General features: G+C 44.4%; 1 protein-coding gene across 2 annotated transcripts in view; it reads left to right on the top strand.

The window, feature by feature from the left end:
• The window catches only part of ADAP1 (ArfGAP with dual PH domains 1), a 113,291-nt gene that overhangs the window by 13,580 nt on the left and 76,552 nt on the right, over positions 1-23,159 (top strand). For both annotated transcript variants that reach the window (XM_061600470.1, XM_061600471.1), the window contains exon 4: positions 4,668-4,750. In XM_061600470.1, coding sequence (XP_061456454.1) covers positions 4,668-4,750 — 83 coding nt within the window. The remainder of the gene's footprint in view (positions 1-4,667; positions 4,751-23,159) is intronic.

Genomic DNA, 23,159 nt, shown 5'->3' with positions numbered 1-23,159 from the left:
GCGGTGAACATAGATACAATAAAATACAATATAATACAAAACATCAGTCTAAAATCAAATTTCACAATCTAAAAACAGCAAAGGCTAAAATCAAATTACAAACATTACAATCATTAACAAAAAATTAAAATGCCTCGGAGTAGAGAAAGGTTTTAACCTGGCGCCGAAAGGATGATAGTGTCGGCGCCAGGCGAACCTCCTCGGGGAGACTATTCCATAGTTTGGGGGCCACCACTGAGAAGGCCCTTGATCTTGTCACTGCCCTCCGGGCCTCCCTATGAGTCGGGACCCTGAGGAGGGCCTTCGTAGCAGACCGTAGTGTACGAGCCGGTTCATAGCGGGAGAGGCGTTCCGACAGATATTATTTCACCTTTGTCCATTTCTCTGCTTCAGCTGGTGCCCATTGGGGCTGGTAGGCAATAAGACCAGGACTAGGTGGAGCCAGAGCCAATGACAGAGATTTAAACAAACCAACAAACCAGACAGATTCTAACACAAACAGCCTTTTTTTGGGGGGGGGGAGACCAAAAACCAAGGGAATCCTATTTTATCCTTGTATCAATTGCCAGAGACGTTGGAGAGCTCAGCACAAAAGATTCTGCTGCTCCCTAAGAATGTCCCTGCCTAGTCACCTGGGCTGAGTGAAAATCCTCTCCAGGCAACTAGGCAAGTGTCTGCATCTGAGCCTGCCCGCATCGTTCATTCTTGCTGGGCCAGTGTTTGCCATATCCTGCTTCAAAATGGGCTTTCTCAAGTGTCGTCCAGGCCTCGCTGGTTCAGATTGTCTCTGCTCTCCCTCCCCTCAGTTCTGTCGGTCTCTGAGTGGAAAGTGAAAAATTCTTTCTCACTCTTGGATTGAACCCAGCAAGCTATTTGCAGCTTCTTAGAAGCGTCTGGACAGAACATTATTCATGCTTCTCTCTACATTCCCCCCCACCCTCTGTATCTCTCAGGAAAGAAAGGACTGAGGAACGAATGGGCTGATATCCAGCTGCTTGATCCTTGCACTTTGAGTAAACAGGCTCTTCTGTTGAGGTCTAGTGGCTTGTTGCACCAATTGGTTAGCAGCATAAGAATTGCGGACCTTCCTGGCTGTCCTAGTGGTGTGGTCCTAGTGGTGTGGTAATGAAAGAGGGGTGTAAACCCTCTGCCCCATGGGGCCTCCCCATCTAGGAATGGGGGGAGAAATTCAATTCAGATTGCATTTCAAGGTGAATTTACTTAATCTGCACTTTCCAGAACAATACGCAAACTGGGACGCTAATATCCTTTGAAATTTGCACTCCTCAGAATTTTGCAATGCAGTCCTCCAGTCAAGTAATGTGTACAAAAATGCATACACTAGGGTATATGCTAGGATATATATACTAGGGCATATATACTAGATGGGGCATTTGTGGGGGGAGAGGTGCATAGCGCCAACCAATCCCCTCACACATACTTGTGGAGAGGATGTGAGGGCCAGGCCAGGGGAACATAAATACAGTGACCTTCCCTGTTACTCCTTCTCCATCAAAAGAGTGTGTTAACTTACACAAATAAAGTTTAATCTGTGGAACTGTCTCACTCTTTTTTGAGATATCCATAGGAATACCAGACTAAAAAGCTTCATTTTGCCTGTTTCTATAGTCCTCTTCAACTGTGTTCTGTCCCTGTGTTCTGATTCTTCATGAATGGAACTACTGTGGTAAAGACAGTGAGCTTCTGAGCTTGGGTTTCATGCTTAGGGTTGCCATATTCCAGTTCGACAAATCTGGGCAGCAAATTTGCATATTATGCAAATTATTTGCTAATTATGCAAATTGGGAACATTATTTGTTGCATTGTCCAGCTGCTTAATTTTTGTGTCTAGTAATTACCACCAAAATGTGAGGGACGATGTGAGGAATCTTTTTTTAATTTTATTTATTTTTATTTATTATTTGATTTATATCCTTCCCTTCCTCCCAGCAGGAGCCCAGGGCGGCAAACAGAAACGCTAAAAACACTTTAAAACATCATAAAAAGACTTTAAAATGCATTAAAACAAACCAACATTAAAAACATTTTTATTTTATTTATTTATTTATTTATGTCATTTCTATACCACTTTATATTATTTGGAAAACAAATCTCAAAGCGGTTTACAACCTAGATTAAAACATTGAACAAAACATCACAAAATATTAAAAGAAAACATTACAAATTCAAGCCAAATATAAAAAACACATTCAAAACAGCATAATTATCAGAAAAATAAAAGTATTCTCTTAAACATAAACATTATGAGTTAAGAATCAAATACAAAATACAAACTCCCAAAACAGCATCATTAGTTAATTAATTAAAACAACTATACTAGGAGCTACACCCCCCCAATAATCCCTCCCAAATATGTCAACAGTCCTCCATGTCTAAATCCCACTCTGATTCATTCCCACAAACCATACAGATAACTTTTCTCCAGCCAAACCACCATAAGGAACAAACACTTAGGCTACAAAAATACATAGCATCCAACGCAACCACTCCCTCCCCGTCTCTCACCCAGGTAAGGCCATACTCAATACCAGTTCAGTTTCTCATACTAAGTGGTATTGGGCATCTCTGAAGCATACAAAAACATGACAACCCACTCTGGGCCGCACATGCACAATTCAACTATAAACCAATAATACAACATCACACTCTCTCTCTACTGGATAATACATTCAACGGTACAATATTAAAGGGGGTGATGCCCTCATGGAGACCCCAAAAGTTCTGCATTGCAGCAACCTTCATAGCTCATCTGGGCTGGGTGCAGTCAATTAGCAGCAGGTGTTTCCACTCTCCTCCTCTGGAATTAGCAATAGCGTCCTGACTCCCAAAGTCTTCCTGAACAATATTTTTTCCCTGCTGCTCACTGGAAGGCAAGCCATTGATTGGGTCAGAAGGGCCATCCTTGGAAGCATGTTCCACAGTCATGGTACCATCACTGAAAAGGTCCTGTCTCTTTTGTTCATCCACTTAGCGGATTAGTAGGCTAAACCATTGCTTGTTTCCACACACATAGACTCCACAGGAATGCCAGTATCAGCATCAACAGGAAGTATATGTGAGACTGGCTTGGAGTAAGACCTATTGAAAACAATCACTTCTGGACTGCACTGTTAAGGAACTGGGGGATAAATGAATCTAGAAAGAAAATAAATTGTAGACATTGGATCTATTAAGGGGGGGGTCATCTTTTTTTAAAAAGGGTTAAAAACATATTAAAGAAAACATTAAAAGCAATTCTAACACAGACAGAGACTGGGATAGGTCTCAACTTAAAAGGCTTGATGAAAGAGGAACGTCTTCAAAAGGCACTGAAAAGATAGCAGAGATGGCGCCTGCCTAATATTTTACATTTTCAGCCTTAATTGCCTAGACTCTAATTTCCAACACTATGGAATATTTAGTTATTTATTAAGAGGATTTATAACCTGCCTTTCCACTGTTAAAAAAAGAGCTCAGGGTAGCTTACAAACTTAACAAAAACAATAAAAATATAAAATCAATATAAAAACATCATAAAAACACAAAATAGGAACAAACATAAAACAAGCCAGTGCTTGTAAAATCCAGCATAAAACAAAAAGCTAGCAAAACATCAATTAAAACCACTACAACTTGCAATGCAGATAGAAATCAAGATTTCAATATTATCAGTTTAGTCAATCATCTTACCTAAAGAGAGTAGTGTCTGAGCATGTAAGAAATGTCTTTAGTACATTGATTCTCACAAACCAGATCAGGGAAAGGGGAAACACAGCCTTCTGTCATAAAGGCTGGAACTTGATGGAGATTTGAGTGTTGGCACTCAAATGCAGTGAATTCTAGAGAGGTGGCAAGCTGTGCTAGTATTAGACAGGGCAGCTGTTCTATTCTTATTGGTCTAAAGGGGAGGGAAAGGTTGCAACCCCCCCGCATTGAATAGATAGATTCTGTCTGTGTATATATATATATATATATATACACACACACATCCATCCCTGGGAAGAAAATGAAGTAGGGTGATCTTTGGCGGAAAGATATCTGCCAGTCATTTTGAAGAAGAATATGTATTAAAAATACTTTTTAGCCTTTTTTGAATTGCCGGGCAACAGGGTGAGTGAGGCAGCATTCCAATGCAACTTTACATAGGAGTAAGCACCATTTAACAGGGTGGGGGCAGGGTAAAAAAATGCAAATACTAATACCTCAGCCTTTTCTACAGGGAGGTTTGCTTTTATATTTTCTATTAGTTCAGGGGAGGGAGTGTTTGGTGGATTCAAACCCCTTTATTATTCCATCCTCCCATTGCAGACACTCCCATTGCATTCACTACTTAAGATACATACCCTGAGACACAGAGGGAAATGAGGTGAAGGCTGATTTCTCCTTGTTGATCCAACCAGAAAGTATCGGGATAAGGGGGCAGAGCTGTATGTGTTATCAAGTGAGCATGTGCAGTTCTCCAAACTGCCTAGATTCTACATATGCAGCAAGCACGCAGGCTAAAATTCTTGATTTTCCTGGGACAGCTGCAGTGTCCTGCATTGGCTAAGAACAATGGAAAGCGGGAGTAGGCTGATTTTCCTGGGTGAATCTGACCATATACATCTGATTCTTTTCTACCTCTTTTTCTAATTTCTTTTCTTTTCTTTCTTTTACTTTTTTTACAGGCTGCTACGAGAACAATGGATCAGAGCCAAATATGAAAGGAAAGAATTCATTTACATTGAGAAGCAAGAGCCTTACTCTGCAGGTAGTGGGAGAGAGTTTTCTGAGTACAAATGTTTCTATTTATTATCCAAAGGTCTTGTGCAGCTGAATTCATTTAGGCTGGATTTAGACATAATGGGACAGCATGGTGCCAGATATGTAAATAAGCCAAGGCAAGCTTCCATCTGGGTGGCTTTGTGGATTGGGCCCCCTAGAGGGAGAGAGTGCAAGCAGATGGCCAGTAGTAATGGTGGCCTGGAGGAGGTGGCCCCACTCAGAGATGGGGTCCACTGAGACCATCTTCCCACCCCAAACCTGGATCCGGCACCAGGGATGATGATGATGTTTTATTAGATGTATTAGTCGCTTATTGCCTGAAGGTCCAAAATGTGTATCAAATAAAACAGCCCCCCTCCCATACAGCCACAGAAAACTTTGACAACACACTAATGCAAGCAACATAATCTCAGTCTATCAAATGCCTGGGGAGAAAAATAAGTCTTTACCTGGTGCCAAAAAGATGTCAAGGAAGGCACCAAGCAGATATAATTGGGGAGTTGTATTCCAGAGATGGGAAGCCACAGCTGAAAAGGCCCTCTGCCTTGTCACCACCCTCCGAGCCTCCCTCAGAGGGGGGACCTGGAGAAGGGCCTCAGGAGAAGATCGAAGGGTCCTTACTGTTTCCATCATTCCTAATTTGGCCTACCCTCCACTGCCTCAGGGTTGCTTTCCTTTTTTTCCCCACTTTGCAGTCTTAAAATGTTTGGGCATGATCCAGCCAAGAGCACATTTAAGTCCTGTTGCATTTCGCTAGGAGTCTTTAAACTGCAGGCACATGGCAGTGTTTCCCTATTTCATCTTCTGACTTCAATTCTGGAAATGATACCTTTAATTTTTATTGCATGCCTTCACTATACAGATCTGCCTGAGACATTTCTGTTTTCTGCTTAGCTCACACATTAATTAAAGAAGCCACGGTTAGTATACAGGGATTGGAGGTGGGGAGGTGACATTAAAGGAAACCTTATTTTTGGCAGGCTGAAAAAGTGGCTTTTCAACCATTTCTTGTTATGTGGACAGCAGTTCTGGATATTGATGATACAGGGTTACTTTGGTGAAATAAGACCTTGTTAGGCATTTTTATCCCACTCTTCAGCTGAAAGAGGCTCTCACAGCAGCTTGCAGATGTCACTTGAGAAGACAGCCCTTGCCTTCAGGGTCACGATCAAGGAGACATGACAAAAAAGGAAAATGGGACTTGGGGGGAGGAGGAAAAAAGTTCAGGCACTACTTCTTAGTTACAGAGATCTTGTAGTGAGCAGCAGGAATGGAAAAAAAACTGCAGTGGAGCCACAAGTTGCTGATCTTTTAGCAGAGCCCATGGAGAGACTCTTCAGTCCCATTTCTCTCCCACTCTTGCAGCCTGCTGCAGATGACAGTTGAGAGAGGAGCTTGATGTTGCACGCTTAAAGCTAGAATACAAAATCGGGTGAAAGGCCCACCTAGTCCAGCCTCCTCTTCTCACAGTGGCTGACTAGAGGCCCCCATGGGAAGCCTGCAAGCAGAACCTGGGCGCAACAGAACTCTCCCCACTTGTGATTCCCAGCAAATGGTATTCAGAGGTATACAGCCTCCAACAGTGGAGGGAGAACATAGCCATTGTGGCTAGTAGCCATTGATAACCCTATCCTCCATGGATTTGTCTAACTGAAAGAAGAAACCTAGAAATTGAATGGAGATCTAGATTTAGGAAGAAAGTGGTTGATCGTAACTGAAGAAGAGCCCTGCTGAATCAGCCCAATGGCCCATCTAGTCCAGCATTCTCTTCTCACAGTGGCCAAACAGATGCCTTTTGGGAAGCCCGCAAGCAGGAGCTGAGTGCCACAGGACTCTCCCCACTTGTGATTCCCAGTGACTGGTATTAAGCAGAGGCATACTGCCTCTGACAGTGAAGGTGGGACATAGCCATTATGGCTAGTAGCCATTGACCACCAAGTTGGTGTTGGCCACCACCTTGGAAGGCTTTAAAGGAGGGTTAGACAAAGTCATGGAGGATAAGGCTATCAGTGGCTACTGACCCTGATGGCCATGTTCTACTTTCACTGTTGGAGGGGGTATGCTTCTGAATGCCACTTGCTGAAAACGCAGAAGGGAAGAGTGCTGTGGCACTCAGGTCCTTTTTGGAAGTTCCCCATAGGTATCTGGTTGGCCACTGCAAGAACAGGATGCTGGACTAGATGGACCTTTTGGTCTGATCCAGCAGGGCACTTCTTATGTTCTTCATGAACATGTCTAATCCCCTTTTAAAGCCATCCAAATTGGTGGCCATCACTGCCTGTTGTAGTAGTGAATTTTGTAGTTTAACTATTCGCTGTGAGAAGTCCTGTATTTTGTCTGTCCCGAGACTTCCCACATTCAGCTTCATTGGTTTGGCAGGAGGCCTACTGTGGCAAAGATTCTGAAGGCAATCACCCGGCTGCACATACACAGACAGCTCCTTGCGTGCGCCGGGGACTCTCTCTTCTTGACTGCGGCCACCAGCGTGGGAGTGCATTAGATCTGACATTTGGCTTCCCCTTCTGTGGTTCAGGGTTGCCTTTGCTGGGTCAGCTTCCTTTGTAGGAAGGAGCACTTGAGGCTTGTGGGCATAGCTAGAAAAAAAGATCTGTTTGCAAAGGTTCAGGAAGTATCTTACTGTAGAAAGGAACTTTTTTTGTAGTAGCCTACACCATCCTTTGCAAAGGATTCTGGTACAACATTCAGAATCCCTTGAAGTAGGGGTGAGAAATCTCTGGCATGAGAGCCAAATGCAGCCCTCCAGACCTCTCTGTCTGGCCCTTGGGACCTCCCCCAGGCCACACCCCTTCCCAGCCCTGCTTTACACCCTCCTTGAGTTTTGCCTGGCTGAAATGATCCTTGAACTCTAACTGTGCCTCTTGATTGCCTAGATCAGCCTTTCCCAACTAGTGGGCCACCCGATGATGTTGGACCACAATTTCCATCTTTCCTGACCATTGGCAATGCTGGCTGAGGCTGATGGGAGTTGTGGTCCAGCAACACCTGGTGGCCCACTAGTTGGGAAAGGCTGGCCTAGATGGAGGATAGAGTTCTGTACAAAGATAACCTATGCATTTGTTGCTCTGCCTACTTTTGGCATCTGCCTCCCCACCACTGGTACGGTTGCCCAGATGGGGATGTGGCTCTCGGCTTGAAAAAGGCTCTCCACCCCTGTCTTGAAGGGACCATGACAATGGAGGCTGGCCTGTTAGGGCAGATGGGACACTGCCCCTCCAAACTCAGTCTGCTCTCAGCCAGCCCTTGTCGGCCAGCCGGCCTTCTTACCTACACCCATTCCAAGAGGTGGCACTGCCTTCAGGCTTCCTCCTCCTTAGTCTCAGTGTTGCCCTTGTAGGACTCAGCAGAGAGGAGGATGGAGTCAAAAGAATTCGGTGCCTCTGCCTGTCATTGGCTCTGGCTCTACCTCCTGTGGCCTCTCTGCTTTCCACCCAACCTGTCCCAATGAGCACCAGCCACTATTGGACCATGGGGTACACTTTTCTTGTCAAAAACACCTATAGTACTGCAGCTTTGGAAACAAAGGCCTGTTCTGGATTGAGGCTATTGGTTCTTTGTTTTTGGGTCCATGCATGAACTCCAGAAGTTATATTGTTGCATGCTTCTCTGACCAGTGAGATGTTCCTGGTACAGTGCTATCCAGGCTTGGGGGTTCCTTTTGACTGAGACAGCCTTGCAGATGTGAGATGCCTTTGTCTGCAAATGTGTACAAGTAAAGGATATGGGGAGGAAAATAGCAGGCACTCCCACAGATCAGATCTGCTACTGTACATCAGGTCCCCGGAGAGAGACCCTGCACCCGAAGGTGCTTTCAAGTAACTCATAACTCTCTTTGTCTCTTGCAAACTACAACACTGCTGTTTCTGCATATACACCTGTCCCCCGCTCATAGCTGGGAGGTCACCATCTCCAAGCTCTGATTGCTATCTCCTTCAAAATGCTCAAGAGATCTCCATGTATGAGGAGATCCTTCCTAGCTCCCATTCTCAGCTAATCATAGAATCCTAGAATGCAGTGGAGGCTTGTGGCTCCAAAGAGAGAGGGGCAGTGAATCCGCTCTGGGTTTTAGTCCGAACTTTCAAGGACAGCTCCTTGAAAGTTTGGACTAAAACCCAGAGCGGATTCACTGCCCCACTGACACTGGCATCACTAGCCTCCACTGCTGGGAGGACTGTCACTCAGTGTAATGGAGGCTGGTGTAGTAGGGCAGGTGGAGCAGCTGCCCTCAGTCAGCCCTCACCTGCTTGCCATCTTATCCATGTCCAGTCCAGGGAATAGCAACACTGCCTGTCAGCTTCCTCCTCTTAGTCTCGGAACTCAGCAAGGAGGGGGCCCAAACCATAATTAGTTGACTGCCTGTTATTGGCTCTGGCTCCATCTACTGTTGGCCTCTCTGCCTTCTGCCCTCCCGGTTCCAGTGTGCAGCAGCCACCACTGGTGCAGTGGAGGAGCATCTGCCTTGCATGCAAAAGGTCCCAGGTGCAGTCCCTGTTGTCTCCAGGGAGGGCTGAGAAAAGCTCCTGCCTGGAGCCCTGAAGAGGCACTGCCAGTCAGTATAGACAATATTGAGCTAGATGGACCCCTGGTTTGATTCGGTATAAGGCAGATTCCTATGTTCTTAATTGGAAGAGACTTCAGAGATCATCTACTCCAACCTCAACTACTCCTGCATCCCTGATAGCAGGGGTCCTGAGGCACTCTGTTCCCCTGTGGAAAAACTTTGTACCACGAGGAAGTTCTTCCTAATGTTTAGTCTAAATTCTTCTTATTGCAATTTGAGTCTGTGGGTTCAAATCCTTCACCCGAGAGTAGGGATGGAAAGATCTGTCAATTTTGGTTCTCTCATTTTCTCATTTTTCCAGTGTTAAATTCAGTTTAAAAAATCCTCATGGAATTCTCCAGCATTTTAGTGCAAATTTATCCTAATAAATACAATTTTGTAGTAAGTTCTAATGTACCTATTTTTTCAAGCAATTTCTCATCAATGCATTTTGTCTATCAATTTCACTCATATATTCATTTTTATGCACACTTTCCCCTTACATACGCATTTTTGTAATCATTGGTTGGTGAACTGCATTGCAAAATTCAAATAAGTGTGAATTTCAAAGGATGGCTGTGTTTTGTTTCTGTTGTTGTTTTGGAAAGTGCGAATTTGGTAGATTCAGCTTCTAATGCGAACTGAGTTGAATTTCTCACCCACCTCTACCCTAGAGCAACAGAAAGCAAATCCACTCCATTCTCTGGAAGATGGCTATTGTCTTAATCATCTCTTCTCCAGGCTAAATATACAATTGTGGGTTTTTAACCTGTAATCAGGCATGGTTGGGCAATACCCATAACAATGCCGCTCTGGGCTCCTTCTGGGAGGAAGGGTGGGATATAAATTTAATGAATACAAAAATAAAATAAACAAAACATTCACTTGGAAGCATCCCGTGAAACAGCATGGCAGAGGAGTGGAGTGAACTGTCAGATCCCTTCCTGTCAGGATCCCACCTCAGGCCACCACCTGCTAGGATCCCGCCTGTGGCTACCACCTTGTCACGGTCCCACCTCAGGGTCCTAGTTTTTAAATGGTTCTCTCACAGGCTCTAGCAAATATCTCTCAAGATCCCACTGCTAGGCAGCACCACTAGTCACTCCCAGTAATTCAATATTGCCTTGAGACTGTGCCTTAGTCTCCTCCTGGCCTATTGATACTTTGTGTCTGGGTATCAACCCCCGGTATCTTTGTGCCTATAAAGCAGTGGTTCTCAAACTTTTTTGGTTCGCGGCGCACTGTAAAACATATAAAAATTTTCTGGTGCACTTCGTGTACAAAATTAAAAATATATTAATATATTTTAAACTATGAATAAAAATAAACTATAGAAAACTATTACTTACCCTATACAAATGGGTTTCTTCTCATTTTTAAAATATACTTTCATAATATTTGAGGCACACCTAGCCACCTCTTGGGGCGCACCAGTGTGCCTGGGCGCACCGTTTGAGAATCACTTCTATAAAGCATACAGCCCTGGGTTGCTCTGGATACCTGATGATGTTACACTCTCTCTTCACCGCTGCCACCATTGATGCTGTTTCCCAAACTTGGTATATGCCCTGCCCACCCTTCTGGTCTGTGTAAACCCAGCCAAGGATCAGGCGTTAGGTAAACCAAGAAATATTTATTTATATACACAGGAATAACAAGATTACTTAAATGTATAGTTTAACAAGCGTATGGTTTCATCAGATGCATTACTCTTTATGTTACTAGTCGTCAGTAACCTGCCTCACTACCAGCCTAATCCAATCCAACCCACAAAACCAACCGCCTCCCTCAGAACTCCCACCAACAGAACTCTCCTAATCACCCCCGTTCTCAGCTGTCATCCTCTCATTTATACCTTCAGACACTCAAACGCTCAGCCAATCATAATACAACATTCTCTAGCATTCCAGCCCATGTACACCCCCCTCTCACTCAGTCTACTTACCATATATACTCTAATAAACCCGTACTTACCATATTTACAATATTATAAATACAGGGGCATCACATGAACCCCCTTTCCCCAAGTAACCTCCTGTATCAGCTGTTTCCTCGATCAACCCTTGAAGGTAGGGTTGCCATATTCCAGTCCCATAAATCCGGGCAGGCTGATTTGCATATCACGGATATTATAAATTATTTGCATTACTTGCATATTATGTAAATTATGTCCTAATTAGTCAAATTAATCATATTAAAGGTTGCATTGTCCGGTTGTTTTGTTTTTGTGCCTAGCAATTACCACCAAGAACTGTGGGAGGATGTGAGGATTAAAAAAAAATCCTTCGTTTTCAGCCTTAAATGCTTATACTCTAGTTTCCAACACTATGGAATATGTATTTATTAAGAGGATTTATATCCTGCTCTTCCACTGTTAAAAACAGAGTTCAGGGCAGCATACAAACATAGTAAGAACAATAAAAATACACAATCAATGTGAAAACATAATAAAAACACAACAAACATAAAAGAAGTCAATAGAGCAGTACAAAAAATCTGCGTAACACAAAAAGTCAGCAAAACATACATTAAAAGCACTATTGTGACTGAGAGGTTGCCTGTACAATTAGGAAATGTGAAATTATCATGCCACTACAAATTGTAAGGCAGACAGAATCAAGATTTCAATATTATCAGTTGAGTCAATCATCTTATCTAAAGAGAGTAGTGTCTGAGCATGTGAGAAGAGTCTTTAGTACACTGATTCTCACATACCAGAGAAACACAGCCTTCTGTGATAAAGGCTGGAACTTGATGGAGACTTGACTGCTGGCACCTCTTTTTTTAAAATAAAATTAAAAATGCAGTGAATTCTAGAGATCTGGCAAGTTGTGCTAGCGTTAGACAGGGCAGCTGTTCCATTCCTATGAAGCAGGGTGATTTTTGGTGGGGAGACGTCGGCCATTCATTTTGAAGAAGGATATGTATTAAAAATATTTTTTAGCCTTTTCTGAATTGCTGAACAGAGGCTCTGCTGGGCAGCACTGCGTGTGAGGCGGCATTCCAATGCAACTTTACTTCAGAGTAAGCACCAATTAACAGGGTGGTAGCAGGGCCGAAAAATGCAAATACTGATTCCACAGCCTTTTCTACAGAGAGGTTTGCTTTTGTATCTTGTATTTGAGAGTGTTTGGTGGATTCAAACCCCTTTATTGCATCTCCATGATTGCAGGCAGACCCTCCCATTGCATTCACCACTTCATACCCCAAGACACATAGGTAATTGACAGGAAGGCTGCTTCTCCTTGCTGACTCAACCAGAAAGTCTATGAATAAGGGGCAAAACTACACGTTGATCAAGTGAGCATGTGCAATGTTTCTAAACTGCTAGATTCTGCATATGCGGCAGGCAGGCAAGGCAAAATTTCTTGATTTTCCCAGGATAGCTGTGGTGTCTCTCATTGACTAAGAATAATGGAAGGCCAGAATAGCCTGATTTCTCACAAAATGGCAGAAAACTGCCTCCACATTTTGCCTTGTATCTCTGGATCCATAAGGGGCAGAGACTTGCTTTTTAAAAAAATGAAATCTGGAAATCTGGCCCCCCTAATGGGCTAAGTGGGCACTGGGTGACATGGGTAGAATCTAGGTAGAACCCAGCTAACCGGGCAATATGGCAACCCTACTTGAGGGGCCCTCTGGGTTGATACCTGAGAACCTCTGGAAATGTCAGAAGAGGAGGTTGGGCTGCCCCCCAGCCCTTGAGAGTCTTGATGCCAGAAGATTCAGAACCATGGCAAAGAATGACAGTACAGAATGTTTCTATGGACCCAGAGTAGGGAGCTGATTCATAAGTAAAAGCTCTGCTTGTGAGTAAGCAATCCTTGATTCTCCCTGACTGTCAGCTGCTGTGGTATGGTGTTTAGGAGGCTGCAGTATATAAGGCATCCTTCTTGAGCCTTCTAGTTGCTAGCAATGTAGGTTTCTGACTTCTTGCTGAGATTCTCCTGCCTTGCTGGGTTGTGCCGTGTGGAATTCCCTGTGCTAGTCACCTTGTTTGGGCCATCCTGCACAAGAACACCTGTCTGTGATGGCAAGTAGCTCAGTGAGAGGCTGATATGTGAGGGGAGAGAGACTGCTTGTCATCAGGGGAGGGCTATTTCCACCTGCCTTGCCCCACTCTCCAGCCCAGGAAGCCTTCCAACGCAGCTTCTTTCAGAAGACTTTCTGGCCCTTTGGGTTGAGCTATGGGGGTTGGGAGAATGGAAGAGATTTTTGAATCAACTTGGGGGTTAGTTTTTAAATATTTTTGTTTTGGCTTTGTTGTTGAGCTTTATGCTCATTTATACTTTGAAGTATCTGTTTTGTCTTAATGTAGTGATTATACTTTTTATTATGTGTTGTGCTACAGCATTTGGACTATTTGTGTGAACTTCTTTGAGCACATGTGTATTTGTGGAAAATGCAGTATATAAATAAATTGAATAGCAATAATAATAATACTTCTGGGATGGGGACCTTAGCCCCTGAGGGCACCCCCTGGAGTATGGCATTATCAGGGTTGAAGGATGCATTTCCAGCCAGGCGGAAACACTCATGGTGCGAAGCAGGGCCGGTGAGGCATGTGACCTGGAGGGAGTTCAGGGAGACAGCTAGAGAGGCCTGGAGGGGTGTTTTTGGCTCTCAGGCCTGAGGGTCATACCTGTTTTGGGGAAAAGGTGGAGGAATTGTACAAAGGTGGGATGATTGTTGTGGCTGTGGAGAAATCAGCCGAGATGGGAGTTTGTCTCCATGTTGGGTGTAAGGGGCTCACGCTGTTGCTCCCCCATGCAGTTTGACAGAGTCCACTCATGGGTGTGCACATGTGGGAATGGAGGTTGTGAACTGTGTTCTATTCTACAAGAGGGCACCTGTGTTCAAGTGATAGCAACCCATTGTGTGATATGCTAGAGCTGGACGGACTCGGTTTGTTCACACTGATTTTGCCTGAGCCAACAGTGTTTTTTTCACTCCTGAAATGGAGTGTGGTCATTTCAGGTCTTGGAAAGTAAACAAAACATATTGGGTTTTATCCAATGCTAATCCTAGGCTGTGTACACACCATACATTTCAAGCACATGACTTCCCCCAAAGAATCCTGGGAACTGTAGAGTATTCCTTATGGAGCTACATTTCCAGGCACTCTTAACAAGCTACAGTTCCCAGGATTCTTCAGAAGAAGTCATGTGCTTGAAACGTGTGGTGTGTCCACAGCCCTAATCCGAGTATACCTGTTGAAATTAATGCACATGCCTAACTTATATTTGTTAATTTCAATGGGTCTGCTTTGAGTTCTCCCTCCAGAGCAGCTTTCCCCAATCTACTGACCTCTGGATGTTTTGGACTACCTTTCACCTTTGCCCATGCTGGCTGAGGCTGATGGGAGCTGGTGTCTACAACGTCTTGGAGGGCTCTAGGTTGAGGAAGCCTGTTTCATGCCAACAGCTGCAGTGAAAGTCCCCCTCCCCAACAGCACAAAATGCTTTGTTTACTATTGAGGGTTTTTTTTTGGGGGGGGGGAATCTCCCAAGTGTTCCTTTCAGTTTTGTGGCCTTCAGATAGGATGGGAAGGGGCAGTTTGGCCCAAAACTAGTTGGATGTGTATGTTTTCCCTATTTCATCCACCTTGCGAAACAAACATTTCCTTGTCCTTTCCATCTTGGCAAGGGGTGGAGATGGGGTGGAGGGAATCTGTTTTGAATTTACTGAAGGAATAATAGCTTGCCAGTTTCTAAATATGAGGCCTTTTTAACATCCTAATAGCAACATCAGCATTCATCTCCAGGTGTTTGCTGGGTTATTTAATTCCATTTTCCTAGGACCTAGAGCAATTTTGCATGAGTTTAATGCTCTTGCGAGCAGTTGCCTTTAAAAAAGCTCCTTTTCTTAACTGATGTTCTGAGCAAAATCCAGGCAAACTCTTTATTGAGCATTTATTCTGATTTGTTTGCACGGAGGTTAGATGTTTTGTCAAGCAAGCTTTACTGCACATTTTCCGGTGTAGTTTCTTGTCACTTTCCTTACAACAGAAAGTCTGATTGTTTGTGGGGAAAGAGGGACTGTTGTGCAAGATCTTCCTATCAACTGTAATTGTGCAACCTTAATTTGCCAGTATGTGACTGAGATTGTGCTTTGTTAAGGGTGCTGGGAATTTTAACTCTCTGAGAAGTAAACTATGGTTCCCAGGTTTCTTGTGGTGGACGGACAGGGAATGTGCTTTAAATGTATGGTGTGTACACAGCCTGAATTTCACCAAAATGCCCTAAGAAATGTTATTTATGGTGGAATCCCAACTTTTTTTTAATGTGTGTCTACAAAGGTTTTTGGGAATAGACTGTCAAGTGTTTGAAAATGCCAAACCAAAGTCATTGTAGCTTGACAGAGCCTTGGGAGTGAAAGGTCTTCAGTCATATCTGAAGCTCCAAAGACGCTATGTGCAGGGATGCTTGAAGGACGATCCTAGTGGAATGATGTGACTCAATGGCAAGGCTTCCAGAGAGGAGAGTGACAGGCAACCTGAATTTTGGGACCTGCAGGAAAGTAAGTTTGAAAACTTGGTATAGTTCCTTGGGCAGCTTTGCATAGTTCCTTTTCCCCCTTTATTGTCCCTTAGGGCAACCCTGAATTTGCGTTTCTTCGGAAACACAGAGCAACAGTCACTGTTTCCAGTGGTTGGGATTTGACTTGGGGCCAGAGGACACATGCTAATTTGACCCTGACAGTTTTTTTAATATTCTAAAATTCAGCTGTAAAGGCTCCAAACTAAAGTGGAAGCCGAGCATAGGCTTGGTTGCTATCTTAAGGTTCCCTTTTGCCTAGCATATCCATGTTTGTCCCCATTACTCACCTGGAGAACTGCACTGCAAAACGTTCAACGTTTTAATTTTGCTCACAAGGGGGGGAAATGAAACAGTTTTGGTAAAACTACACACAACTTTGTAGCGGAGATTGGGCAGCCCTCTGTTCAGGGTGCTCAAGGTCTGCATTGGACTAGATGATCTTTAGGATCCCTCTAGTTCTAAGATTCCATGAGTTGTATCCAGCTAAGTTATAATCAGAGTAGGGATGGGCAAATCTGTCAACTTCACTTTCTCATTTTTCCAATCTTAAATTCAGTTCTCCACATTTCCACATCATTTAAAACTTATGAGAACTCAGCATTTTAATGGGGTTACCCTTGAAAACGGTCCGGAAGCTGCAACTGGTACAGAATGTGACGGCTCGCCTGATTAAAGGCAGCCGCCGGCAAGATCACATCACTCCAGTGCGGAAGGAGTTGCATTGGTTACTGGTTGTTTTCCGGGCCCAATTCAAGGTGTTGGTTCTGACCTTTAAAACCCTATATGGTTTCGGCCCAGTCTATCTGAAAGAGCGCCTCCAACATCATCAGGGATGCCGCTCGACAAGATCAGCCTCAAAAGGCCTTCTCTCTATCCCACCAGTTAAAACAGCTAGACTGGTGAGAACTAAGGAGAGGGCTTTTTCAATTGTGGCCCCCACTTTGTGGAATTCCCTCCTAAATGATCTCCGCCATGCCCCCTCTATGATGAGCTTCTGCCGGGCCTTGAAGACCTGGCTCTTCAGGTAGACTTTTGGGGTGGGTTAGGTTTTATTATTATTGTTGAGATTTTTAATGTTTTAATGTATTTGTATGTTTTTATTTTGTATGTCGCCCAGAGTGGCTGGACAGCCAGCCAGATGGGCGACTAATAAATTTAATTAATAAATAAAATAAAAAATTAATGCAAACTTCTCATAATAGACACATTTTTCTTTGCATTTTCTCTTACTCAGTTTTACAAAGCAGTTTAACCTAATATAATGCACTTTTGCATGTTATTTTCCCTAATATAAACATTTTTGCACACTTTACCCTGGCATATGCATGTTTGTACCCATTGCTCGGCTGGAGAACTGCACTGCGAAGTTTGAATTTTGAAGAAGGACTATGTTTCGGTTTGTGTATCATTTCAGAAAGTGTGAATTCAGTAAGTTCACCTTTAAATGCAAACAATCTAATTTCTCTCCCATCCTTTATTCAGAGTAGACCCATTGATGGACCTAAGTTAATTATGTCCTTGATTTTCAGTGGGTGTGCTCTGAGCAGAGCCGGCTCCAGGAATGCGGGGGCCCTTGGGCATTAGCCTGCCCTGGGCCGCTCCGCTCCCCTTCTGCGATCCCACGGATTGCAAGACAAGACCTTCCAAGCCACCCGCCACCCCCTGCCCTCCCCCCCGCTTCACCTAGCTTTCTCTGCTGTTCATTGCGGCTGTGCACACTGCCACCATCTTGGTTGATTGCATTCAGCGTGTGCATTGCTGCCATCAACCAAGATGGCGGCAGAGGCTTCAGTCCCTTACAGAAACCTCAGCCGCCATCTTGATTGATGGCAACCCTGTGCGCATAGTGCGCGCAGCCACAAAGAACAGCAGAGAAAGGTAGGTGAAGTGGGGGGGATGGCGGGTGGCTTGGAAGGTTTTGCCTTGCGATCTGCGGCACAGCTCGTGCTGCGGATCACAGAAGGGGAGTGGAGGGCCCGCCAGGGGCTCCTGTAGCTGCAGAGTCCTTGGGCCAGTGCCCAACCTGGCCGCCCCTTAGAACCGGCCCTGGCTGTGAGTACGGCTAGCATTAGATACAACCCTTGAGAGTCATAAGTATTTTGGTCCTTGGTGTAGCAACTTGGCAGTGGAAGATCTTGCGCAGCAGCACCCAACTGGGGTGTTGGGGGGACATGAGAAGAACGAATGTGGTGTAGAGAAAGTGAGTAGGGAGAAGGTTTTCCTCCCTCTCGCATGACACTAGAACCCAGTGGAGTCATCCAGTGAAGCGAAGCGAAGCGAAGGGAGGAGATTCAGGGCAGACAAAAGCAAGTCCTTCATCACACAGCACACAGCTAAACTATGCAATCCACTCCCACAAGGTGTAATGGCCACCAACTTGGACATATTTTAAAGGGGATTAGCGAAATTTGTGGAGTTTAAGATTGCAAAGGCTATAAGTCATGATGGTTATATATTATCTCCAGTAGTGGAAGCAGAATTCTTCTTTGATATCAGCTATTGGCGTTCATGAGCACGAGTTCAGGTCCTGCTGGTGGGCTTCCAATAGGCACCTAAACTTTGGAACTGCCTGCCCATTGATAGTAGGCAGGTGCCTTCACTATACAGCACTTGGTATAGGGCAGCTTCCTATGTTCCTGAGGGTAGAAGCACACTTGCTGTTCTGCTGGCTCCAGTGCTTCTCTACTTCTCTCTTCTGAAAACCGGGGCACATGATGCTACTCAAACCCCTTCCCTTTTCCTTGTAAAACCTGGTGGTTTTACAAGGTGGTAGCAACTTGGCAGTGGAAGATCTTGCGCAGCAGCACCCAACTGGGGTGTTGGGGGGACATGAGAAGAACGAATGTGGTGTAGAGAAAGTGAGTAGGGAGAAGGTTTTCCTCCCTCTCGCATGACACTAGAACCCAGTGGAGTCATCCAGTGAAGCGAAGCGAAGCGAAGGGAGGAGATTCAGGGCAGACAAAAGCAAGTCCTTCATCACACAGCACACAGCTAAACTATGCAATCCACTCCCACAAGGTGTAATGGCCACCAACTTGGACATATTTTAAAGGGGATTAGCGAAATTTGTGGAGTTTAAGATTGCAAAGGCTATAAGTCATGATGGTTATATATTATCTCCAGTAGTGGAAGCAGAATTCTTCTTTGATATCAGCTATTGGCGTTCATGAGCACGAGTTCAGGTCCTGCTGGTGGGCTTCCAATAGGCACCTAAACTTTGGAACTGCCTGCCCATTGATAGTAGGCAGGTGCCTTCACTATACAGCACTTGGTATAGGGCAGCTTCCTATGTTCCTGAGGGTAGAAGCACACTTGCTGTTCTGCTGGCTCCAGTGCTTCTCTACTTCTCTCTTCTGAAAACCGGGGCACATGATGCTACTCAAACCCCTTCCCTTTTCCTTGTAAAACCTGGTGGGAGCCGCTTGAGTGCTTAAAAAAAAAAAAAACTTCTATGAGATTTCTCAATTGACTGGCAAATAAACCCATTCCCCCTCCGGGTGTGGCTAGTGGAAACACTTGATTCAGCAACTAGTGTGTTTACAGCCTTGGCCAGACCATTGGTCTACCTAGCTCAGTTCATTCATTCATTCATTCATTCATTCATTCATTCATTCATTGTCGATCACTCGTGGCCGTGTAAAATTGACTTCCAAGATAAGGTCTTTAAACGTGGGTCAGTAAGTGACTGTGGAGGCCAAGTATGGATCCACACAGCCTCCCTCAGTGAGGACATAGGTTTCCAGATGGAAGATGGTTGGGATGAGAATTTGTTTGACCTGCCTTCCGCTTAGCTCGGTTGTCCTGTTCGCCCTGTATTCGTACTTCTTCGAAGTCCATAGCACCTTGGATAATAGCTGACCTCCATTTGGGACGTTCATGGGCCAAGACTTCCCAGTTCTCGATGCTCATGTTACATTTTTTTAGATTCGCTATAAGAACATCTTTAGACCTCTTTAAAGAAGTTTGGTACCATCCATTGAATGTAAGGGATTTGTACTGTAATTTGTTGGTCCATAGATGGCCTTTGTGGCATTAAAAAAGCCCTGTGCATTGTGAGCATCTGCAAAGTGCTGGATTTCTTGAGCTTTCTTTATCCACCAGGCATTCTTAAGTTCTCTAGTTCTTCTTTTGAGCTCAGCTTTTGCACTGGCATAGATTTTTTTCTTAGCAGCACAGTTAATGTCTTTCTGCCATATCTGGAAGGCTTTCCTTTTCTTGCCGATGATATGTTCAATCTCACTATCATTCTCATCAAACCAATCCTGATGTTTCTTAGTTTGGTATCCAGTAGTTTGTTCACATGCTGCAGTAATGGATGTCTTCAGTTTAATCCAGTGTTGCTCGACATTTTCAGGGAGCTCTGTCAGTAGATGTTTCTTGAGAGTTGTTTGAAAGCAGGCTCGCTTAATAGCATCTTGAAGGGCATGGATGTTCATTTTACGCCTTGGTTTTCTTCCTTGGAGCCTACGTTGAGAAACAATATTGATGGCTCTAGTGCTTCCATGATGTTTTAAATTTATTTTTCTGGCGAAAGAGTGTTTGTAATAACAAGATTATGCTCTGCACATTTAGTCAGAAGTAGAATTCGATTGAGGTTGTTATTGCCAACTCCTTCTTTCCCAGTGGTTTCTGGCCATAAATCAAAATCACGCCCAAATCTTGCACTGAAATCGCCCAAGAGGATAGTTTTATCCTCCTTAGGTGTCTCTGATAAGATGGTGGCCAGCTGGTTATAACATTTTTCCTTGGTGTCTTCATCAGCATCTAGGTGCATAAGCACTTAGAAGAGTTGCCTGCTGGTTTTTGGCAAGTTTTAACCGGAGAGTTCATTAATGCCAATAGGAGCTTCTGACAAGAGCTTCACAAGATTGTTGTTAATAGCAAAGCCTACTCCATGTATTTGTCGTCCTTGTTCAGGCAGTCCTTTCCAGAAGAAGGTATAACCTCCTTTTTCTTCCTTCAGTTGTCCTTCGAGTTTCTTGGAGTGCTGCTATGTCAATATTAAAATGTCTCAACTCCCTCACGATGATGGCAGTCCTGCATTCAGGACGTTCACTGTCTGTATTGTCCAGCAATGTCCGTATATTCCATGTTCCAAAGTTCAGTTGTCTTTTGCAACTGCTAAGTGGTGACCCCACTGCATGCGGTAATCCAGTCAGGGAGAGAGATGAGGCAGAGTATGTTTAGGGCACCTTTTCTAGCCCCCTCCCCATATGGGGTGAGCAGAGTGGATCCTGAATAGGACTGCTCAGTCATGGATATAGCTGCCGAACTACTCAACTGCCTCGGTTCTTGAGCCAGGATGATGTGAGTCTGTATCCACCGCCCATGTGCCGGTCCATGACTAGGGGCTTCCGGATTTCACAGTCCTGCCCCCGTCACCATTTGGCGATCGCCATGGGACTTTTGGTTTGGTTTGGTTGGAAGACCCCTGTGTGTGAATTTGTTTTATGTGGGGAGATCGGTGCACAACGATCAACACACAATCTTGACGGAAAAAGGCTTTGATCCAATGGCATGGGTACCACGATGATTGGAAGTCTTTTATCTGCTGCAGCCTTCATCCGCCTTCACAGCCGTTGTAACATATACATTATTATCCTCCGCCTGTTCTGCCATTGAGGACATTCTTGGATCGTTCTTTGTCTGGTTCCTCTCCCTTGACCTTACTGCCATGGGTGATCCTGCTGGGAGTACATGACTCCTGACGGCATTGCTCACAGGGTTCATTGGAATACGCAAGCCCACTCACCACTACAAGGTGACGATCCAGCAAGGGGGCCTAGCTCAGTATTGCCTACACTGACTGGCAGAGGCTCTTTAGAGTTTCAGGCAGGGGTCTCTTTCAGCCCAACCTGGAGATGCCGGGGGTTGAACCTGGGGCCTTTTCCATGCAAGACAGATGCTCTTCCACTGAGCCAATTAAGAGCATAGGAATCTGCCTTATACCGAGTCAAACCATGGGTCCGTCTAGCTCAATATTGTCTATACTGACTGGCAGTGCCTCTTCAGGGCTCCAGGCAGGAGCTTTTCCCAGCCCTCCCTGGAGACAACAGGGACTGCACCTGGGACCTTTTCCATACAAGGCAGATGCTCTTCCACTGAGCCAGTGGTGGCTGCTGCCCATTGGAACCAGGAGGGCAGATGCTGTACCATTGAGCCACCCCCCTTTTTTGTTCCAGCAAGCCTATCTAGGCATGTAATTTTGATGTGATTTTTAGTAAGTATAAGTGCTTTAAGATTGCAGATTTTATATTTTAAAATTGTATCATGTAACTTGTTTTTAATGTTTGTCTTATTGGCATTTTTAATGAACATTTTTGGACTGTCTACTTTAAACTGCTTAAAGATTATCTGAAGCAGTATATACGTGCTACCCAATAGTTTGAGGGTGCAATTCAAAGAGCTGGTTTTGACCTATAAAGTTTTATGTGGCTTGTGGTCCTTTGGGGCATTGGGGCCCTCTCTCGTCACATGAGCCACCCCAGACCCTGTGTTCCTTATGTGAGGTCCTTCTTTGTGTGGCCCCTCTGAGGGAGGTACAGAGGATGACTATCTAAAACAGGGCCTTTCCAGTTGTGGCTCCCCACTTGTGGAATGCTCACACCAGGGAGGTGCATCTGGCACCACCACTATCTGTTTTAGGTGCCAGGCAAAAACATTCTTATTTATCCAGGCTTGTATTTTTTAATTGGGAGGGTAGTTGGATATCTCAGTGGCTTTTATTCTGCTCCTCCTTTAAGTGGCATGGGTCAGACGTGTTCTTTTTAGGTATATTGTACTGGATGTAGATTTAACTTTTTGCTTGCTGTTTCGATGTGATTTTAATGTCTTTGGTTTACTGACCCACTGAATTTAATGAGCCTAAGTTCGCTGTGTCGATCAATGAGTCTGCTCTGAGCAGGACTAGCACTGAATAGCACCCTTTGTTTTATTTTTATGGTGCAAGTTGCTTTAAGTCCCTTGAGTGCAACAATGTGACTAGCAAAGCTATAATTATTATTCATAATATTTATTAAATAAAATAGGGTTCTGGATGGCCACTGTGAGAACATGATGCTGGACTTAATAGGCCTTTGGTCTGATCCAGAAGAATTGCTCCCCTTATGTTTTTAAGAGTTGGTGGGGGAAAGGAAAATTCCTTCCCCCCACAATTCATTCTGGGTTCTGAGTCCATGGATAGTGGTTGGTTTCAATGACTAGAGGTTTTATTTGTTTTTGTTTTTTTCTTTTAATAGAATAAGCCCTGGTGCTTTCCTTCTTTTCAAAGCCCTCTAAATTAATTGATGTATTAGCCT

The sequence above is a fragment of the Rhineura floridana genome, chromosome 17 (assembly GCF_030035675.1).
Source record: "Rhineura floridana isolate rRhiFlo1 chromosome 17, rRhiFlo1.hap2, whole genome shotgun sequence".
NCBI lineage: Eukaryota > Metazoa > Chordata > Lepidosauria > Squamata > Rhineuridae > Rhineura > Rhineura floridana.
This window is presented reverse-complemented; position numbering and strand designations above follow the sequence as displayed.